This window comes from Bactrocera oleae, chromosome 4 (assembly GCF_042242935.1).
Source record: "Bactrocera oleae isolate idBacOlea1 chromosome 4, idBacOlea1, whole genome shotgun sequence".
NCBI classification, from domain to species: Eukaryota; Metazoa; Arthropoda; class Insecta; order Diptera; family Tephritidae; genus Bactrocera; species Bactrocera oleae.
The window spans coordinates 7,091,393-7,106,675 of NC_091538.1; the positions used below are offsets into that span (position 1 = coordinate 7,091,393).

The 15,283-nt window shown below is 33.9% G+C and overlaps 2 protein-coding genes across 2 annotated transcripts; both read left to right on the top strand.

Annotated features, from left to right (window-relative positions):
* The first annotated feature begins 1,268 nt into the window (after nucleotides 1-1,268).
* Nucleotides 1,269-3,710, top strand: LOC106626761 (uncharacterized). The gene is made up of 2 exons (XM_014246583.3): nucleotides 1,269-1,610; nucleotides 2,102-3,710. Exons 1-2 carry the CDS (start codon nucleotides 1,403-1,405, stop codon nucleotides 3,574-3,576), a joined length of 1,683 nt encoding a protein of 560 aa, XP_014102058.2. The 5' UTR covers nucleotides 1,269-1,402; the 3' UTR covers nucleotides 3,577-3,710.
* Nucleotides 3,711-7,637: 3,927 nt separating this feature from the next.
* On the top strand, nucleotides 7,638-8,450 carry LOC106626905 (uncharacterized). The gene is made up of 2 exons (XM_014246801.3): nucleotides 7,638-8,000; nucleotides 8,075-8,450. The coding sequence occupies exons 1-2, from the start codon at nucleotides 7,831-7,833 to the stop codon at nucleotides 8,313-8,315; spliced, it is 411 nt and encodes a 136-aa protein (XP_014102276.2). The 5' UTR covers nucleotides 7,638-7,830; the 3' UTR covers nucleotides 8,316-8,450.
* Nucleotides 8,451-15,283: the final 6,833 nt, after the last annotated feature.

Here is a 15,283-nt window from a genome sequence, read left to right on the forward strand (position 1 = left end):
GATATATGTGATCAGCGTGACGAGCTGAGTTGATTTAGAGATGAACGTCTGTCTGTATGTATTTATAAGAATTAGTTTATGAGATATCGATCTGAAATTTTGCACCTGTTCCTACAAACCGCTGCTGAACTGAAGGATTAAAAGCAAGTTCTTAAATAGGAAACTTTTTTATTTGACAAAATATCTAAACGAAATTTGGCAAGGATTATTGCAAAATTAAGGCAGCGGTACAATCACCGAAATTTTGTTTTTGATTGGAACACTATAGCGTTAAGCCTGCCATACAAACTGATGGATCAAGTCCATGTATGGCAAACTTTTTTATTTTATGAGAGATCAAAATCAAGTATGAAAACTTTTTTATTTGTGAAGGGTATTATAGCTTCGGTTTAAAGAAAGTTTAGTTTTTTTTTCTTGTTTTGCTTAATTTTCTACTTCGGATGACTCCTTAGTAATAAAAAAAAATAGTTACATACATATGCATGTACAAGTATATAAATTATAGTAAACAATTTTTAAGCTATCTTTACAATATAATAACTCGAGCACTAGATCTCTGCTTTAGAATTTTGTAACAGCAATACTTCATTTAAATGTGAAATGCGATTATTTGACGCAATAAATTAACCACAAATCTTTTTATACCTATGTTAAAGCACAGGAGATTGAGTAGATTTTGCAAATAACTGTTTGTGGATACAAAAATGAAATTCCCCCAAACTTTTGATTAATGTCAAAACTCCAACGAATTGTTTATTTCAACGAATATAGGTATAAAATAAGACTACTGATAAGAACAATAAAACATGCATATGTTATAGGCCTGTACGTGTATCTGTGCCAATAAGTTGTAAATGCTAAACTTGAGATGGCAAAGAAGGCTCTTGTGAGTACAAAATTTTTAAAATTGCGGCTTAGATTAATTTTGGGCATGCATTTTTGATTTTTTTTTTTGCTACATGTGTGAAATCTCTGCTGTCGAAGTGAAAAAAAAGTTCTTGATGACAGCAAATCATGTTTACATCAGAACTGCTGAAAATCAAGTTCAGCTGTTTCGATTTAGCGGCACACATACGTGAACAGAAGCAAAGTTTTATTTTTTTTGAAAGAAAAAATTAATAAATTAATTTATTTTTTAATGTATGCTTGTATATGTATGTATATTAAACCGTATGTGTGCAAATCTGCGTGTGTATGTGTGCGTGTTATCAATGATTGAACTTGGAACCAGTGGCGCATATCACTTGAGTTCGACTTAAGGAAACCGGCAGACGTAATTACTTTGCACACAGTCTCTTGCGATCACTGCTCGTGAAAGTATCTATCTTAAATTTAACGCATTAATAGACACATTTTATAAATAAATAACTGTGCCAGTTAACGCATCCACCAACAAAACGCAATGAAATTAAAGATAGCGTTAATTGCATTATTAAGTGTGGCCACAAGTAGTGCGCTTAGTTTGGAAGGATTCAAATGTAGGGATCACACCGTAATGACTGGCGATCCTGTGGCGCCAAGACGTACGGTACGTATCTGTGGTGTGCAGGATTATGATGCGCCGCCAAGCTTTTTGGATTTTCCAAAGATATTTGAAATTGAGCAGAAAGGTAGGTATACGGTTGCGTAAAGTGGTTAGATCAGTTTAGCGAAAGCCCAACTGTGATAATTTATTCTGGCAATAACAAAAAAGGAATCGAGCTTGATTTTGTTCGTGCAGCTTTTATGGCATCTTTATCATATAGTGAACGGATAGCGGTGGTTCCGACATATGAGCAGCTTCTTGGTGAGAAAAGGATGTGTGAACAGTTTCAACTCGATATCTCAAAAACTATGAAAGTAATTAGCATATATACAGACGGACAGACAGAAGGATATAGCTAAATCGATTTAGCTCGTCATTCTGATCATTTATACTCGTATATATTCGTTCTGCGTATCACCTTGTTCTGGGTTTTTATTATCGCAGAATGTACTTGAAGCTTAAACAGTCGTTGTTTCTAAAATGCTAGACTGATCTAAACTCTTTAAGCAAAAAAACACACTTATTTACAATACATACATATGTTTCTCATTATTTTACGCTTTATTCCTGTTGCAGCGCGGAATAATGACGCCACCAATTCATATAACAACAACGCATTTTGGCCTAATCGTGGTTATCTAAGGTCACCTAGGCCATCGTACGCGCGCTGGCCATTGGCTCCGCAGCAAACGGACAATAACGAAAGCGAGGAGTTACTTTCAACACTTAGCAAAATTTTAGCAGCAGCGCCGGCCACACATGGAGCAACCACAGGTTACCCTACGAATTCCCGTCATCTAATGGAAGCGGAGCGCTTGCTGCAAGAGAAGCTGCGCTCGATTACCGAAGATACAAGTGAGATAAAGAGTTCGGTGAATGAAGTCGTCACTAACATTAAGAATATGCTCGATACTTTGCTAATACAAAACGCCAATCAGCAGAAGGATATAAATGTTAATGTAAATTTGAAGTTGGAGCCCAGCCTCGAAGCGTTATTAAGAGACTTCATGGCTCTAATAAAAAACGAGGTGAATAGCGAAGACAATAAAGAGCCAACCTCAACTGAGCGCATTGAAGACAGCAGTGATGACAACTCGGAGGATAATGCTAGCTTTTACTCAACAGCATATACGAACGAAAAAAGTTCGGAGGAGCAAGTAACCGAAGCACAAGTTGACAGTGCAGAACATTCGACCGAAAAAGATGCCACAGAGGAAGATTTTGATAAATGGATGCGTGAACATTTCGGTCCGATTGTGAAGACATCGACGTACGACGAAGATACAGACAACAGCGAGCAGGAAAATTCTGCAGAGAGATCGGAAGAAAGTTTTGAATCCTGGTTCAATGCTGTTTATCGGAAACAAACAACTATAACACCAACGGATTACAGTAGTTTAGATCAACGAACGCATAATTCTGCACAAAGTCAGAAGAATGTTCAAAAAGAAAGTGTCGAAAATACGCAAGAGAATAATAATCAATATTTAGATGTTACTTTTGATTCTAAGTTTGACGATATAATAAAGTCTTCCGAGGAAAATACGGTAAGCTTAGAAACTACAGAGAGCAGTGAAGAAACCGGCAGTTATAATTATGATTCTATATTTGTGCCAACAACAATGCATTCACTGGAACCAAGCGAAATAGTTGAACAATTGGTAAATGGCGATAGATATAACTATGCAACGGAAATGGAAGAACAAATTAAAATGCAACCAAATTTCCCCTGCATTCAAAAGGCTTATCTCTCTTACCTTAACGATTCAGGGCTTCTAAGAGAGAGTCTTATTAAATGTCTTACAGATTATAAAAACTATATAATAATTGATGATCCATTATTTAGCCATAGTGACGGAGATACGAAAGAAACCGAAGAAACTGATACAGTCGTGATTGATTCCAATGAATCGGAGAGTAGTGAGGAAACTCCATCACTCATAATTGTATCGAACGAATCAAAGAGTAGTGAAGAAACAAACAAAGTTGTAACGGAATCGAACGAATCGAAGAGTATTGAGGAAACTGAAATATACTCTGTGTCAGAATGAACATAGGATACTTTTTATTACAAAATTTATAACTTTTTTACGGATTATTAAAAAAATTATTTTGGAAGATTATATATGTTTGGAAAATAAATTTGAAAATTTTGAAATTGAAAAAAAAAAAAGTTTGGCAGAAATGATTGTTTGTCTAAAAAATTAAAAATGAAAGAAAACATAAATGTATAAAAAACGTAAATCAGAGAAATAACAAAAATATTATTAGTTACTCTTATTAAATATAAAAATGCCTCGAAAGCGGAAATCGGCGCTGTCAAGAAATTCTACGTCGGTGTGTAAGGCTAAATTAAAAACTATAAGCCAATGAATCCATATCTACTATAATGATATCAGTTATTTATTTGATGGATTCGATGCGAGCGAAGCCGCGGGTAAAAGCTAGTATAAAATAAAATTAAATTTGAATTGGTATATAAGAGCTGCCCAACATTCTTCTGGAAAGCGAGAAGGCAGTAAAAGATTAAGCCAAGCTGTTGGTTTTTATTTTGATATTTTCGATGACTTATAACTCCATTAGTGCCTAATCACTAAGAAAAATGTATTAACTTGTATTTTAATTCTGCGCCCGGAAATTAGCTCAAACAGTGCTAAATGCTCAACAGAATTTAAATCTGTCGCTTGAGCTGATCAGAGCAGCTTTTGATATTGATTTCTATAAAAGCACTACTCGGTAGACGGTATGCGAGTTTTGGAATAGAAATAGCAATAGAACTGGTTGATAAACAATGCAGTGTTTATGCAAATTTTTGCTTGTAGCATCAACTCAAGCCCTATCTTCCTATCAATTTTTACCAAATTACTAACAAACTTTTGAGAAATAGCCCTTAATTAGGAGAGCTTCCATGTCCTGTTAATTGAACACACTGTGGATTCAAGCCATCTAGTTTTATAAAATACTCTCTCTAGTGCTACATAAATACACTAATCAGTTTGTAGCTGAGTCGATGGTTACCGTTCATCTGTATATACCCAAACAAGTCTCTCTGTTTTTAAGATATCGATCTGAAATTTTGCATACATACTTTTCTCCAAAAGGAGCTGCTCATTTGACGGAACTGCCGATATCGAACCACTATAGGTTACAGCTGCCATACAAAGTGATCGATCAAATCAAGTACTTGTATGAAATACTTGTTTAATTGAAAAGATATCTTCACGAAATTTGGTATGGATTATTGTTCGAGGCAACGTTACAATCTCCAATTGTTCAGATCGGACCATTATTGTATGGCAGCAATACAAATTGATCGATGAAATTCAAGACATTGAAGGCCATAAAGATGCTTTCTGTTGAATGCAAAACGTTGACCGGTTACGTTTTCAGATTTAGTTATACAAACAAGTATGTATGTATAGTTTCGATAAGAAATGCACCTGGTATTATAATTTCAGTGCAGCCGAAGTTCGCGTTTTTTTCTTGTTTTCACTAAAGTAGGTTTTACACAATATATTATATATTTAAAAGGTTCTATTAATATTAGTATTCTAAATAAGGCATCAATATTTTTTAGAAAATGGAAAAAATCACCATTTCTTTATTGAATAAGAAAGTGTATGCTAAAAAAAACTGTTTCAGCTTGTAGGAGCTGACACATTCTTATATAAATACGTATATATTTATAATAACTCCTCGGCTTTTCTCCAGCGTTAATATAATACACGTAGTATTTACGTAGCTTGTTTACAAATACGTCTATTGGAAAATCACACTGCGAAATGCCTTAATGCGAAAGTTGTGCTTATAGGGTCACGAGATTTGTTTTTTATAATGATAAGAATGTTAGTTTTGATGTAACCGCAAATACATGCAAAAATTACTTTGAAATGCGCACTTTTAAAAAGTTATTTTTTCTGCGTATGTATGCAAGATTAAAAATCTTTCTTCTTTACTCTTACGATTACTGGGATAGATTATGGGATTTTTGCAAATTACGAAGACATGATTACACATCGAAAAACCTGACATAGAACCAAGTGTAACTGTATACTTAAGAATTTACAGCTGTTTGGCCAATCCAACTATTATATTTATGGCTATTTATGAACTTTGTCAGGGTCGTGAACTCGAAATTCTCCGGAATATTGTCACATAAAGGTATGTTGAACTTTTTTGTTAATGCCTCCGAATTGCTTTTGGTTCTTGTGATTATCTTTTTACGACAAGCATAAGTTAGAAAACTAGTGTTTTCACAAAATGTTGGTCAACAGTTGTGTTTCTTCAATTTCCGTTATCTCTCGCTGTCGCATTAATCCATATAGCTGCGATAGTGGCTTTTAGAGACAATTGAGAGCATTTGCAGCTTTTTATGGCAATTTTTGAGTGGATGATGGGTCCTTTTCAATGCCTGCAGATATGGTGGATGACAATTAAAGCTATGAGATATAGAGTCTGAATGGATTAGAGCTCAACAACTCTCTGAGGAAGCTTTAATAGGTGAGTTCGAATATATTAATACTTGTTGTTCCGAAAAAAGTCAATAAACGACGTCTTATAACTATGTTCTTAGTATTGTATAAAATAATGCATGTGGAGATAATGCGTGGTTCATACAGTGTTTGTGTTTTAAAAATGTTATTTTTATAGGGAAAACTGGCTATCGCGGTAATTATAATTTCGCTGAAAAAAAAAAAACGTTTTCGGTTTGAAAAAGTGTAAGTAAGTGGATATTAAAGTTTCGCTGAAAAAAAATAATGTTTTGGGTTTGAAAAAGCGTAAGTTTTTCCAAATTCAATGTTGGTTAGCCCGAAAGTACATTTATAGAGATTAAAGTGATAGAGAGAGATATGTACCTAAGTCCGAAAACTCAAAATTTCTGAGGAAGCACATTTTTAGCTCGGCAGCTTTATAGACAAGCAAACCTTCAATATCTTAGGATCAGATTTTGAATTTTTGGCTTTATAACTTACTTACTATGTATTTTTATGTTGGCTTGAACATAATAATTAGTATATGAAAAAAATATAGTCGACGATAATGTGATGGGCCGTACCTTCAAATAACAAGGAGTAAGGAAAATTATATGATATGCCGAAATAAAGCAAACCCACAATTACAAATGTGAAGGTAATAAATCCAATAAATGTAATTGTTATTGAAAGTGAAACAAGTGAACCAATGTGTTATGGATACGTAAATATGTATATGTAAACACAAAAAAATGTGGAATAATGTGATATTGGCTTGTCGTGGTTAATTTGCTGGCAGGTTGTTAATGACACCTCTAATTAGATGACATTAGCGCGTAAATAAATTTATAACATGTGCTTTCGGAAATCGGTAAGTTTCGAATGTTTGCTAAAACGCGTATTTTTCCATAAGTAATTTTGAAATAAAATTAGCTGCACAAAATCAAGAAAAAAATCAAGAAAAAAATCAAGTAAGGAGGGATAATTCTATATGTAGCCGAATATTTTAGACCCTTGTAATGTGAATACGAGCCGATAGCCGAAAATTTTAGTACCGAAACACTTTCTACTAACCGAAGAATATCCATATACTGGGTATATGAGGGTTGAAGGCTGAGTAGGGTTTGGCAGGTAATCATTTACTATGAGCGCACCACACTCTTAGTTCCCGTACTGCCAACAATTGGACTGGCTGAAGGAAGTAATCGCGCAGAAGCGATCAGCTTTGGTCAAAGGAGGGAATTATGTTCCTTTAGGACAATGCTAGGCCACACACATTGATAGTGAGTCGGCCGAAGCTTCGGTGGCTTGGTTTGGCAGGTTGTTATGAATGCAACTTATAGTCCGGATCTGGCAGCAAGTGACTACTACCTGTTCCTGGCTATGGTGAATGAGTTTGCTGGTGACAAATTCGCCTCAAGAGAAGCTTGTAAAAATCGGCTGTTCCAGTTTTGTGCCAATAAGAATGAGGGTTTGTAGGAGCGTCGTAGATAAGTATGACAATCGGTGCTATATATTGTGATAGTGACCAAACTATTGTTAATGATTTCTACAGTATTCGCTTGTGTATTTTAAATAAAACGCAATGCTTTCAGATAGTTATCATTAAATTTTCAATTGTTGTAACAATTTTTTGTTCAAATTTGTCATACGAAACACTAAAATTTTTTAGCTGGAATAGCAATAATTACAAACAATTATAATATATATTTTTTAAACATATTGCTAATAATATAATTCTACACATACAAACATCTATATATTTTTTCAAAATTTATCAATAAAAAACCAATCTTTTGCGAAAAAAGTGTGCAAAAAAAATAGAGTACGAAAATGCGTGGCAACATTCGCGATTGTGAACCGTCAACATCATGTCTGCGTCGTAATATTTATCATCTGCACGTGCCGCTCTTCGTTTTCGACACGATACGACTATTTCAGGATCATCCGAAATTTCTGCGTGGCCTAAAGGAATACCACATTATCGACATGCTGGAGAAGGAGTAAGTTGTTGCTATCATAAACTTTGAAAAAAATTATCTAGAGTTCGAATAATCCATCCTTTTATTGCCTGCAGGGGTTATGCTTGTGGTGACGTCGAGGCACAGGTGAAAATGGCGCTAAAAGAGCTCTCCTCTAGCGGCTTCGTACGTTACATAAACAATGGCTATAGAACACTGGGACCATTTGCACGTCTGGCACTGGCGCGTACACCGCGTCAATTCAATATTGCTTGGGATCGACTTTGCGAGTTGCAGAAAATCAGCACTACGAGCTTGAATTCCTCGTGTAGCTCACGCATTCCATGTACAATGTAAGAGATTATAATAAAATTAATAGCAAAAGCGAGAGAGAGTACCACGTTCAAATGAAAATAAAATGTCGCAATAAATCAATTATTGTATTCACAGCTTAGTGTAACTATTAAAAACCAAACGTTTTCCAACAAAGTATATATTTTGGTTTTACTTTGATGGATAGACTTCTGATTGGCATAATTTATGTCTATATGGGTAACTTCAGTATTCAGCATGCAGTTCTGGAGAGTTCCAAAAATTCGTTTTATAAATGAAAATTTGTTATAATAAAAATAACTAGTTAGTGACCAGAACTCCAGTCTATATACCTATAACTTACGCTTACCGAAAAATCGACGAGCATGAAAAATTTATAAAAAAGGATACGTTCTAAACTCAACTCAATCACACGGAAACATTTTTTCGTTCTCCGGCTAATGGGATGCATCCGCTAGGTGGTTAAAACCCTTCGGATGGCATAGAGAGTTGCATGTTCTTTCATTATCGCTAGCAATCGCACTGGCGAACGTAGAGTGCTTCTTTATTCAAACTCCGTAAAAAAGAGAGAATAAATTTCTACTGCTTGGGGTTTCCCAGATTTTATTTATAAGCAAGGCGGCAAGGCTGAGTTCTAGTCATATCGGATTTAACACGTTTTGGGTTTTTCTTAAAAATCAGAAACCGAATTGAGACAATTGAAGTAAATAAAAGAGAACTGAGACCATCGAACTATAAAGAACTTAACTGAATACGTTGAGAAGATGAAGGCTCCAATCAAAAAGAAGAAAAGGAGGGCGGCTACAAGTTACTTCTTATCTTCTTTATTTAACAGTTTAACTCGTTTTCTAAGGTTGTTCATACATAAGTCTCTCCATATATTTATATTCAAATAGTCCAAGAACTCAAGTATTTAATAGGGGGTTTCTTTTTGTGTACTAATAACATTCGGTAATTGTCGCTAATGCAATAACAAATAATTGCTTTCATCGTTACTTAAATTGTTCACCTTGTTGTTGTATATTATTTACTTTTGGCTCTTTGCATAGCTCCGACCCTTTCAGATTTCTTCATGTGCATATTTCAGCTTTGCATACCTATAAATATGTTTGTATAACCGTGATGATACCGTTCCGAGGTGGTCCGAAATATTCATATGTGCATGTATTTGTACGCTTGTATGTATATTTGCCTGTAGTTGTAGGCGAATATGTAACGCGGTTTTTGTCTGCAGTCTAATATAAACGGCTTGTAGTGCCACTTCGAAGCTCATTATCTATAGCTCACATCATTGTCAATGGCTGACTTACATTTGGAAAGCTAACATTTGACAATATTTGTCGGTATACCATTTATTACAACAAAAACACATATACATATGTAAGTATATTCATTAGCTGGTCCGTGTCGTCTTTGGCCCATCCTTTTGACACTTAACCCTGTTAACTATACAAATAATTATTTTTGGGTAATTACAATGCATTCATGTAAATATAGTTAAACTGACAGGTGAGCTATTTCTCAACAATTATCCTAAAGCACCCATACTTTCTAGCATACATATATGCTATATTATGCATTAATGTCCTTTAAGCGTTTCTAGCTTATAAAATGCTTTAGAAACTTATGTGTGCATGGAACTTTAAAATTTGAGAATAAAATTAAACATTCCAAAATCAAATTCGAAGTTATAGACCTCTTGGGATTTTTGACATAAAATACCATTTTCTCGGATGACCAAACCTTAAAAAGCCCCTTTTTGATTTATTTATACATATTTTAAGAATACACAGTAAACATTTTCAAGAAAAAATGTAATTTTTTTCGAGTTATAAGCGATCTCCGAAGATGCGGTAAAACGGTTCTTTGCTGCAATGATTCAGTCCTCTCTATAGAATATTTTACCTGTACAATCACCAACGAACGAAAAAACATAAAAAATTGCGTTTAAAAAAATTTTAATTATACAACATTTAAACAATGTTGATAGTATTTGATCAGCTAAAATTCGAGTTTTGTTCATATCAAAAGTGATCTTATCATTTGCGCCCGAGTAATTACTGCACATCAGTCTATTCGAAAAATGATGTGTTGAGAAAAATGCTTTTAGATTAAACTGAAAGAGTTGATTGAACTGAGTCTACAATTTAGAAGTTTTTAACTTGAAAAGTATTAATTATAGCATAATATTAATTTAAAATTTTTGTATGATTATTTCAAGGTATAGACTGTCGCATTATGAAAAAAATATGTGTTCAAAATTGAAACCTTAACCCTTCTTCAAAAACAGATAGAGTTTTGGATGAAAAATTATAAAAAAAAAATCAAGAAATGTACCGCAGCGCCATCTAGCGCTAGTTTTGAATAACTTAAAACCTCAAAAATGAATTTCTCTAGCCAAAAAACAGTAGTGGAATCTTACTATAGATTTCCATTGTATAGGGTATGTATTAAAAATTAATTCCTGAATCCGAGAAACACTAATTTACTTTCTTGAATATTTCAATAACTTGATCGAATTTTACAAAGTTTTTCCATTATACACGGCCATTCATTTTAAAGGTGCTTCAAAACTGAAAATCTCTCTAAAATCACGAAAATATACAATAAAATTTTCTTGTAACATTATGCAGTAAATTTTTTATAAAGCAGCTCAGCCTCAAAACATTATACTTTGACCACAGCGCCACCTAGCGTAAGTTCAATATTTAATACCTCGCGCTAAAAAAACAATATTTACGATAACTTTACCAATAATATATAATACTATAATATTATATAATAATACCATTATTTGATCGAATATTATATTACTTTATGTCATACGGGTCAATTAAGCTGGATCCCACTGCAATTTTAATGTAATAATGAATATTTAATTTGCGAAATATGGCGACAATCACGCTATCAATAAAAATGATAACCTTACGCAGCATTATTTCATGCACTTCATCACCTTGATCCATTGTAAACGTTTGTGTAGGTATATATCTTCCGTAAATAATTAAAATCCGGTTCCAAGATAACCTTTACAGTGGAATTGCAGTTACTAATTTAATGAAAAAGTGCTCGGTGGAAATCATGCCTGAAGTGCGCTTCTCGCTATTTTAATGAAAAAGTGCTCCGTGGAAATCATGCCTGAAGTGCGCTTCTCGCTATCTAAAAATTTTTCTCTCTCTTCTTCCAGACCATTTGAACACATGAGCTCAAGAGTACAATTGCACGGTGGTCGCATAATAATTGCACTAGTCACCTTCTAGATACCAAAACGTAAACAAAAAATGCATTACCCTGCCATGTCACCTGTTTTATGGTATATATATATACATACATATGTGCACTCTTTCCATGGAGCTGCCGCATCACTTAACCGTTCACCCTCCGCCGCAGAACCTATAATTTATTACTGATATTATGGTATATTACCTGTCTTTATGTATGCCAAGCGAGGTTACACGACTTAATTGTCAACATGCAACCCCTTTTATACTGCATTTTACACATGTCATTTCGTTCTGTTTGGCCGGTGGGCGTGTTAATAGACACAATTTCACCCTGTATAACACCTTTGCCACCGCAGAATGGTAAATGTCGGTGACAAGTTGAGTTGCTTGCTCAACTATCATATAGGTATGTATATAGTGGGTTGATGTACGCTGTGTGGGAGTGAGGGAAAAGTAGCTGTTTTCGTTTTGCAGCCACAACAACACGCATGAGATTTTTCCCAGGTGTAATTTATTGCTTTTGTAATCACTGCAGAATAATCTATTACCACTATGGTGTATTAGCGTCCGCGAATAGACGGACGAGTGTGTGCAACATGCCTGCATATGCAAAATATTAGGGTTGTCGCTAATATGTCTCTGAAAATAAATGGATTGGTGGGTTTATGTTTGCTAAAGCGCTCTAAATAGATACTACTTCAAGAAATTGCAAGTCGAGAGTTGCGGAGATAAAACATTCCCCAGGACAGGTTGATATAGTTTAACGAACAAATTTGTGATCTCAATATGTACAATATAATACATAAGTATTATATTTTCCTAAATTACTTGGCTAACAGCTTTGGATATAATTTTATAAAAAAAAACCGTATGATATTTAAACACAATACGCACCTCGGCTATGAGAAATAAACAAGGAACTTTACTCTAAAAATTGTGGTTGAAATGTCTTAAAAAATATAATATCCCTCATAAATACATTAGCGAATATGATTTCTTAGTTAGCTATGGGGTTTCACCGGATGGATATCTGTCTGAATACATTGTAGATTATAAACGAGAATGGACAACAAGAGAGCGCAGAAGAAAATTGTAGAGGTCACAGAATTCACCACTAAAGCAAGGGGAAGTTCTTCCTTGTTCAAGATGAATTGATGAACTCGAAAAAGACGTGAAGAAGCTTGGCATACAAAATTGGAAAAGCCAAAGCTTAGAAGGAGCTGTAGCGCCAAAAGATGAGGATGTTATCATTTATAATTTGTTAAACATTTTTGCTAATAATTAAAAATATATAATAAATATATGTCATAGTTAAAAATGAAACACTCAATTTGAAAAGTTGTATCGGATCACCCTAACATATGTACATTTATGTACGTATGTGTTCTGTCGATTCCTAAATGTCTGCACAAGTTGCTAAGTCATGAATTACGCGTTCTCCAAATTACTTTTATAATAATTTTGAGCAATTTTCGTAAAAATCGCCATATATATAATATATGAGTACTATAACTTTATTAGACAACTACACGCAGGCAACAAAAACGAAATTGGTATCATATTTATGAATGAATTTAACAATCACCATTACGCATTCTCGGCGATGCGATTTGAGTTCGAGGCTGATTGTAGTCGCGAATTTCACCTTGTTTGTCCATCATCAATGCCTTATCACATGTTTTTTTTGTGCGAAATTCTCTTGCATCATACCTTCGACCTGATTAGTGAAAACAATTTGTGATAAGACACATCAGACTTCTTTTATGTAAAAATAATAATAATTTAAAGATTAAAATATTAATGAGAGATGCTTGCAATTAATGAGCAGTGGGTCAAAAATTAGGTACAAATGAGGGCAGTACTTTAGGGTTCATCGTAGCATCACCTCACACTTAGAGATCTATGAAGAAACCCGCTTACTTAAGAGACACGAAAAAAAAACAAGACAAATAGTTGCTGCTAAATTTTTATTACGATTGTTTTCTCATTCGTTTGTAATTTTCAAGTCTGTTTGAAGACTCATTTTTGTACTCTTGTGTAATGAGTAAACATTTTCGAAAAACACTCGCTCCGTAATCAGTAAAAATATTATATATTGTTGTTGCTTATACTTGTATATTTATTGTTAGAGAGCCAAAATTTTGTGTTTGGAAAAGTTTTTTATATGATTATTATTATATTTGGTTCTAAATTATATGATATATATTTCCACTAAAAAGAAAATTTGCTTTATGATTTATAAAAGTGTTTTGAAAAGGAGGACAAAAAATAAGTGAAAGTGGGTATTTTGTCTTTAAAAAATCATATCTTTGAAGTCCACAATACTAATGGTTGTTGTTGCTGTTGCAGCGATTCAAAAATATTCCAAAAAAAATCTTCGAATCTTTGCTGGATAGGATAAAAATACATTTATGTGGTTTATGTAGACCCGACTGTCACGTGAAGCTGGGTATTTGTCATTAAAAAATCACATACGCATATTTCGAGTCCACAAAAGTATTGGTTGTTGTTGCAGTAGTAGCAAGAAAAAAATATGTCAAAAATAATATTGACGAATATTTCCTGGATAGGACAAAAAATCAGAACATGTCGGTTTATGTAGACCCGAATGCCGCGGGACCGTGGTGTCGCGGGACCGAGGCGTTGCGCAACGAGCAGACATTCTTAAAACTAATTGTAGGCGAAGTTAAATCTCGCTCTTTGTATACGATACTGTCGCATATAACAACCGATGCGACAACATCGGTTCAGGTTTTCAAAAATCGTTATTATTCTACAAAGTGATTGCTACAATTCCTCTTAGCTTTTCCGAAAGCCACACATCAAAGTCAATCATAATAAATATAGCCAGCTTAGCGAAAAACAGAAATGGTTATCTTCATATTCTATATGTGGTCTTAGAAATTTTATTTCGAAAGTACCAAAACTAAAGGTCTTTCCCAATCAAATCTCAACTGAGGTCTCTCACTATTTGCTGAGGTTTCTCAGAAGTTTGACTTTCCATAAATAAGCCTTACATGAATAGGATACTAAATTATGGGATTAGGGTAGTCAGAATTTTCAAAAAATCTATTTTTTTTTATTTTGCATTTTCGTTAAATGTAATACTTTGAAAATATTTGCTGAAAATTTCAAGTTGATCCGATTATTACATTTTGAGTTATTCGACAAATAACAAAGAGCGCCCGGGCACTTCAAAGCGCTCGGGAACAAGTAGGTAGCGGCAGCTGCAAGAAACTTTAAATGCGTTTTTCTCAAAACTATGTTTTTCGAACTGGTGACAACTGTAACGCGAAAACCGCTAAGTAGATTTTAATGAAATTTATACAACTTTTAGAATACATAATAAACTCGGGCCTGATCGAAGGATTTTTTTTTTCAAAAATATCGATTTTTTAAGACCAATTAACTGTTGATTTTTTCCCAAAAATCTAGAAAAAAATTTTCTGAGGCCGCCTTGATCTGATTGATTTTAGATGAATCTCCAAGGACTTATGATTTCCAACGCAAGGACCCTTTTTTGGAACTGGGTCAACACAGACAGCTATAACTTTGGAAATTAAAATTTTTTTTTTTGAAATTTTCGTGACTTCAAGTCAAAACATTGTATAATAATGCCATATTACTACTTTTGTAAAATAACATAATTTAATAGCAAAAAAAATTACTGAAAATACTATTTTTTTCGTGCCTCTGACTACCCCTAACCCCTTATGTTAAGAACCGTAAAAAACTGACAAACACTAAATTTTTGAAACTTCATTGCTT

Coding starts and splice junctions, on each gene's coding strand:
- LOC106626905 (XM_014246801.3), top strand. CDS start 7,831: ATGCGTGGCAACATTCGCGATTGTGAACCGTCAACATCATGTCTGCGT. Junction 8,001..8,074: donor ATCGACATGCTGGAGAAGGA/GTAAGTTGTTGC, acceptor TATTGCCTGCAG/GGGTTATGCTTGTGGTGACG.
- LOC106626761 (XM_014246583.3), top strand. CDS start 1,403: ATGAAATTAAAGATAGCGTTAATTGCATTATTAAGTGTGGCCACAAGT. Junction 1,611..2,101: donor ATTTGAAATTGAGCAGAAAG/GTAGGTATACGG, acceptor TTCCTGTTGCAG/CGCGGAATAATGACGCCACC.